A 7,324-nucleotide genomic window follows, 5' to 3' on the forward strand; every position below is an offset into this window, starting at 1 on the left:
TATTTGATTTTATATGAAAAAATCTTTTTTCTTGGAGTAATTGTTTTTGATAAGGCTTCTTGTTCATACCCCACACCCACAAAAAGAAAAGAAACAAAAGTTACCAAACATTGACGAAGAAATTTCTTAGCTCAACTCCCATATATTCAAACTTGATTAAAACTTAATAGAAGAAGAAGTATTGAGATAGGAATGTATATCATAAAATGATATTATTCTAATATTATTGTGAAAAGATTTATGATATATATTGTGAATAAATTTAGAAAGTTAAGATAATAAGAAATATTTACATATATTTTCCGAGAAACAAAGAAAATTACTCACAATAAACCACGTTCTAGACTAGAGGTTTTTATTTTTAACACCTTTTTTTAAAGTCACATATTTCAACTCAATTAAAAAAAACCGGCTCATTTAAAATAAAAAAACCGGTCTAGTCAAAATGGGCGGCTCATTCTACCCATGACCCTTGCAAAAACTATGACATGAAATATATTGTTACTTACTCCATCAACCCATTATATTAAATTTTATGAAAATAAAAAAATAAATATCATAAATAAGAAAAAAAAAAACTTTATTCCATTTACTTTAGGAAACTACATTAAGAAGCCAACCATCTTACACTTTTCTTTTTCCATTTTGTTGACCACCAAGAATTTAGTTCCTTGTTTGGTATGGCACTCTTATATTTTCCCAACATTTATTTTGTTTTTTCTTGTAAAAAGTTCTAGTAATAGAGCACGAAATTCTCTCATTTTTTCAGCCATGAAATCTTTTCAATAGTATAACAAATAAGGTTAATAGGGTAAGAAAACAAGGACGAGACGAGGACAAGGGCAAGGACGAGGAGGACGAAGAAGAAAAAAGTGCAAGTAATAAATTGATCATGGTAGAAGAACATTATGATAAATTGGTTCACCATAGTTTCATAATTCCGATATTATTTGTTCTCTTCCTTATATTTTCAGGTACCCGTTCAAGTCTTACTCATTTTTTTTTAATATAATAAATATTATTTCGGGCTTGTTATTTATAGGGTACTTTATATTATATTGTTAAAAAATTAAATATAATGGTGTGGATTTCAAGAAAGATTTTTCTGACATTATTATTAATGAACTGAATTGTGGGTAATGAATGTCAATGATTAGGCACAATCACCAAAGCAGATGCTCAAAATGAGGAAGCAGGAAGTGACAGAGTTATTTTGCTGAATTTGAAGTCATTTTTGGAAGAAAAGAATAAGGTGAACAGAGGACAATATGCAGATTGGAATAAGTTCAGTTCAGACCACTGTAATTGGTCTGGTGTAGCCTGTGATCCCGGTACACGTCGAGTCACCGGAATCGATTTATTGAAGAGTAGCCTGAATGGGGAGATATCAGGGAACTTCTCAGGATTGTCAGAACTCAGTTCTGTTGACTTATCAGGGAATACCTTAAGTGTGATTCCTAGTGATTTGAGTGGGTGCAAAAGCCTTAAGCACCTTAATTTGTCACATAATACACTTAAGGGGGAGCTGAATTTAACTGGGTTGAGTAGCTTGGAGGTGTTGGATTTGTCATTGAATAATATTGGAGGCGAAATTCGGGCTAGTTTCCCTGCAATATGTAGCAACTTGAGGGTCTTGAACATTTCTACTAATAATTTTACAGGGTCTATTGATGGGTGTTTTGATGGGTGTTCAAAGTTGGAGTATGTTGATCTTAGTGCAAATAATTTCTATGGGAAGGTCTGGCCTGATTTCGCGAGGCTGAAGGCATTCGATGTTGGGGAGAATGAGTTTTCGGGGTTGATTGTTCCTGAGTTTTTTGAGGGTAACTGCAGCTTGGAGACCTTAGACTTGTCAGAAAATAATTTTACAGGGAGTTTTCCTGATGAAATTTCCAAGTGCAAAAACTTGTCTACCTTGATCTTAGGTGGTAACAATTTCACTGGGAGTGTTCCTGATACACTCGGGTCGATTCCTAGCCTTCGAGTGTTGATTCTTGGAGGAAATAACTTCACAAGGCAGATACCAGAAACACTGCTGCAGTGCAGAAATCTGAAGTTCCTGGATCTTAGCAGGAATGCTCTTGGCAGTGATATACCGTCAATTCTTGGGAGATTTACTCAGCTGCAAGTTCTGGTGTTACATGGGAATTCCTTCACCACAGGGTTAAATTCTTCTGGTATTTTAAGATTGCCTAACATTCAGAGATTAGACCTCAGTTACAATAACTTTTCAGGTCCTCTTCCTGTTCAGATTTCGAAGATGGTTAGTTTGCAATTCTTAGACTTTGCTTATAACAATTTTACAGGGAAAATTCCCTCTGAATATGGAAGTCTTAATCAGCTTCTAGCCCTTGATCTCTCATTTAACAGATTAACTGGTTCTATCCCACCAAGTTTGGGGAAGTTAACCTCCCTTCTTTGGCTTATGCTCGCGAATAATTCCTTAACAGGTGAAATTCCACCTGAGTTGGGAAACTGTAGCAGCTTGTTATGGCTGAATTTAGCTAATAACAAACTGTATGGGAAACTCCCAACTGAACTGACAAACATTGGGAGCAATCCTATGCCTACATTTATGTCGAATAGAAGAGGAAATCTTGTTCCTGGCTCAGGGGAGTGTTTGGCTATGAGAAGATGGATACCTGAAAAGTACCCGCCTTTTAGTTTTGTGTACAGTCTGCTTACTAGGAAGAGTTGTAGAAGTGTATGGGACAGGATACTAAAAGGGTATGGTCTATTTCCAATTTGCAAACCCGGCTCAAAAGTTCAGACGCTGCAGATTTCAGGCTATCTTCAGCTGACAGGAAATCGGTTTTCTGGTGCATTACCTTCTGAAATTGGTAATATGAAGAACTTTAGCATGCTGCATTTTGCTGATAATAACTTTAACGGTGCTTTGCCCTCAGACATTGAGAAATTATCCCTTGTTTTTCTAAACGTTTCGAGGAATAATTTCTCAGGCACAATTCCTATGCAAATTGGAAACCTCAAGTGTCTGCAGGATCTTGATTTGTCCTTTTTAAACTTCTCAGGTATTTTTCCTACGAGTTTGAACGAATTGGATGAGATGAACAAGTTCAATATCTCTTTCAATCCACTCATTTCCGGTGTAATCCCTTCTACCGGGCAACTATCAACGTTTGAGAAGAGCTCCTACCTTGGTGATCCTCAATTAGTCCTTCCATCTTTTATCAGAAGTCCCACAAACTCATCCAAAAATAATGTACGATCTCACAGTGTTCGATCAGTTGCAAAGATAGCAACCTCTTTAGTCATTGCAATACTGGTGCTTGTCTTGTTAATATGTGGTGTGCTCTCAGTCTTAGTCTACAACTTTGTAAAAACTCCGTCAGAGAAACCATCATTGTATCTCTTAAAAGACACCCAATGCCGGCATGATAGCTCTTCTTGCTCAAGCAGCTCTTCCTCACCATGGATGTCAGATGCCATCAAAGTCATTAGGCTCGACAAAACAGCATTCACACACTCTGATATCCTGAAAGCAACAGGAAATTTCTCTGAAGATCGAGAGATTGGGAGAGGAGGGTACGCGACAGTTTATAAAGGAGTCTTCCCTGATGGAAGAATAGTTGCTGTGAAGAAGCTACAGAGAGGAGGCATTGAAGGAGAACGAGAATTCCGAGCAGAAATGGAAGTCCTTACACAGCAAGGTGTCAATTGGCCTCACCCAAACCTTGTCAACCTCTATGGTTGGTGCCTTGATAAGGCTGACAAATTGCTGGTGTATGAGTACATGGAAGGGGGGACCTTAGAGGATCTCATCTCAGACAGAACACGGCTAAAATGGAAAAAACGAGTTGAGATTGCAATCGATGTAACTCGTGCCTTAGTCTTCCTCCACCATGAGTGTTACCCTTCAATAGTGCACAGAGATGTGAAAGCAAGCAATGTACTATTAGACAGAAACGGAAAAGCTAGAGTCACAGATTTCGGTCTAGCAAGAATGGTTGATGCAGGGGATACTCATGTCACAACCACAGTAGCCGGGACAGTTGGGTATGTTGCACCTGAATATAGCCAAACATGGCAAGCAACAACAAAAGGCGATGTTTACAGCTTTGGAGTACTAGCCATGGAGCTCGCGACAGGTAGGAGGGCAGTAGATGATGGGGAGGAGTGTCTGTTAGAGTGGGCAAGAAGAGTCATGAGTAAAAATAATCAGCTAGGATTAGATCATTCCACAATCCCGGGGCTCGTAGTAGGACCAGGGAAAAATGAAGGTGCATCAGAGATGGGAGAACTGCTAAACATCGGAATCAAATGTACTTCAGAGGCACCTCAAGCGCGGCCTAACATGAAGGAGGTATTGTCAATGCTGGTTAAAATCTTAGGCTATGAAGGAGATATCTGTAAGGAATTAGATTATGTTTCTGTAGTTTGTGATGTATAGGAAGTCAGTTTTGAGTTACAAAAAAAGTGTTGATAATTTTAGAGGTTTCTGTTTTGGTTTTAAGACATACAGAATAGGTACATACAGTACATAGGATTACATGTAATCATTTTTCTTGTACACATTTAATTCATTGTTTTCAAGAATAACACTAATAAAACTGGAAGAAATTGTTTTTCTTCTGTCTTTACTTATACAATTACTTATTATGAATATACTGTATTATGGTATATTCAGGATTTTGCTGCCTGAAATTGTTGTCAGGAACTCAGGAAATATATGCATCTGATCTGATGTTTGCAATTTGTTTTTTTTTTTTAGTTGGGACTTGGGAGGGAGAGGTGGTTGACCTTGGACTCTTGTGTAAGCTCTAAAATGTGCATATATTAGCCATTTCTCTCTTGATTAGGAGTATATTCTAGTCAGAAAACCATACAGGCAGAGTACTTTGGGATATTCATGAGCCATACAAGCTAAGTTAAATGTTTAATCTTTACCTACATACTCCTTCATTTCCTAAATTAAAGATATGGCCAATGCACGTGCAACAAGGAGAGGTGATTAATTATAAAAAAATACGGAGTAAAAAATAAAAAGATAATGGATTTTGGTTGATAAAAAAAAAAAATGCAGTTTGGTTGAAAAAAAACATAAGATTACGAGGATTGATTGATTAAAGGTAAATAAATTATTTTATGTATGAACAAGATTGTATATTGAAATGTGAAATTTTGTCAAAAAAAAAAAAAAAAAAAAAAAAAAAATTATGTGGAGACAATGTAGCCGTGTTCGTGTATGTAAGGGGCTTGTTCTGATTGGCTAAATTGAGCTGAAGTGAACTGAATATTTTATGAGGGAAGGAAATTAAGAATTAAACTGAACTAAACTTATTGGAATTGAACTGAATTAAAAATAATTTAAAGAGAACAGACCCTAACTCAACAAAAGTAATATTATGTACTTAAACAAGGAAAGAACTAAAAGTTCACCCAATCAAAGGAATATAGTAATCCATACATGATACATTTTTTGCATCAAAGGAAAAAAAAAACGGCTATTTCACCAAATGCCACTGAGTAATTTAAAAATTCACCAAATGCCATTGGACTTTTCAGAATTCACCAAATGACATCCAGTTTTTAAATAATTCACCCGGTGCCATTAATGACCAACGGTCGTTAACTCCGTTAGTAATTAGGGGTTAATCTGACACGTGTCATGACATAATTGGACCATTTATCTTAATTCATAAAAATTAAAAAAAAAACAAAAAAAGTTTTAAAAAATACCAAAAAAAAAAAACCCCAAATTTTCCCAGCCACCCCGACCACCGCCAAACCCTAACCCCTCCCCTCATGTCGCCGGAAAACGGCCGGTCACCACCGGAACCACCAACAATCGGCCGGCCAACCCTGTAGCTCCCCACCTGACCCATCGCCAACCCCCAAAACCACCCACGCTGCTCGTCCCGACCCCAAAAACCACCCACACATCCGCCCCGACCCCAAAAACACCCCGTAAAAAGCCCCTCCTCCCTTTCCCTACCCTAAAAATTGGTCGTTTCGACGGTGGGAGAAGGGAGGAGGGGCTTTTACTGGTGGTTATTAGGGTCGGGGCGGCTGTGTGGGTGGTTTTTGGGGTGGGTGTTTGCGATTTTATGGGGTTGGGGCAGTTTGTGAGGGAGGTTGTGGGGGTCGGCGGTGGGTCAGGTGGGGAGCTACAAGGTTGGGCGGCCGATTGTTGGTGGTTCCGGTGGTGACCGGCCGTTTTCCGGCGACATGAGGGGAGGGGTTAGGGTTTGGCGGTGGTCGGGGTGGCTGGTAAAATTTGGGTTTTTTTTTTTTTATTTTTTAAATTTTTTTTTAACTTTTTTTGTTTTTTTTTTTTAATTTTTATGAATTAAGATAAATAGTCCAATTATGTCATGACACGTGTTAGATTAACCCCTAATTACTAACGGAGTTAACTGTCGTTGGTCATTAATGGCACCGGGTGAATTTTTTAAAAACTGGATGGCATTTGGTGAATTTTGAAAAGTCCGATGGCATTTGATGAATTTTTAAATTAATCAGTGGCATTTGGTGAAATAGCCGAAAAAAAAAAGTCCATATATGTTTGTAGTCAAGTGTACGTAACATGATTCTCTAACTTTTTAGTACCTTAAGCACTAAACACACCTATGTTAGTTGGTTAGGTTAATGCACATAATTAGAAAAAAATAAAAACATTCCATGAAAAAGTAAGCAAAGGTGACTATGATATTAGTATTGATTAAGATATTGTACATTTCTTCACTCTATTGCTATCTTTCCCTTAGACTCAACTGTTATTTGCCCTTGATAAGGTTGAAAGAGAAGACATAGTGAAAAGACAAAATAATTAAAAGTTAGATTATTCTATAAAAAAATTAAAAGTTAGATCTAAAGAAAATATGAAATATAGTAACCATTAAGGGCCTGTTCACTTCAGCTTAATTTCAGTTCAGTTCAGCTCCAAACAGTTCAGTTCAGTAAATGTGAATAGACCCTAAGACCGTAAGACGTAGTCTCACAACTATGGTATTGGAAATTTGGAATGGGCTATAGTCCAACATGAAGCCTGTTGTGCTGAACATTGACACTAGTCTATATTTTTAGTTGGCGGTCCAACACGTTAGATGCGACTAAAAACATAAACACAGCAAAAATACTACTAGTAAAATGTAACCTCGACTATTAGGCCTAAAACGTGATGTCCATATGAGTCGAATAGGCCTAATCACTCCTTTGAATTAATAATTGGTCCATCACGTGACACGACCCACTACCATCTGTAATAATCTATAAATGAGTAGATCAAATCTCCATATCAAACAAGCAATAATATGTTGACAAATGGAACACACCGATTCTCAAAAGCAATAAAAATAAGACC

At 37.3% G+C, this 7,324-nt stretch overlaps 1 protein-coding gene across 1 annotated transcript; it reads left to right on the forward strand.

Annotated features, from left to right (window-relative positions):
* Window positions 1–556: 556 nt before the first annotated feature.
* LOC145568478 (putative LRR receptor-like serine/threonine-protein kinase At1g74360) lies at window positions 557–4,599 on the forward strand. Its single transcript, XM_081627900.1, has 2 exons — window positions 557–974; window positions 1,158–4,599. Exons 1-2 carry the CDS (start codon window positions 893–895, stop codon window positions 4,409–4,411), a joined length of 3,336 nt encoding a protein of 1,111 aa, XP_081484026.1. The 5' UTR covers window positions 557–892; the 3' UTR covers window positions 4,412–4,599.
* Window positions 4,600–7,324: the final 2,725 nt, after the last annotated feature.

This window comes from Chenopodium album, chromosome 11, assembly GCF_948465745.1.
Source record: "Chenopodium album chromosome 11, dcCheAlbu1.1, whole genome shotgun sequence".
Taxonomy (NCBI): Eukaryota; Viridiplantae; Streptophyta; class Magnoliopsida; order Caryophyllales; family Amaranthaceae; genus Chenopodium; species Chenopodium album.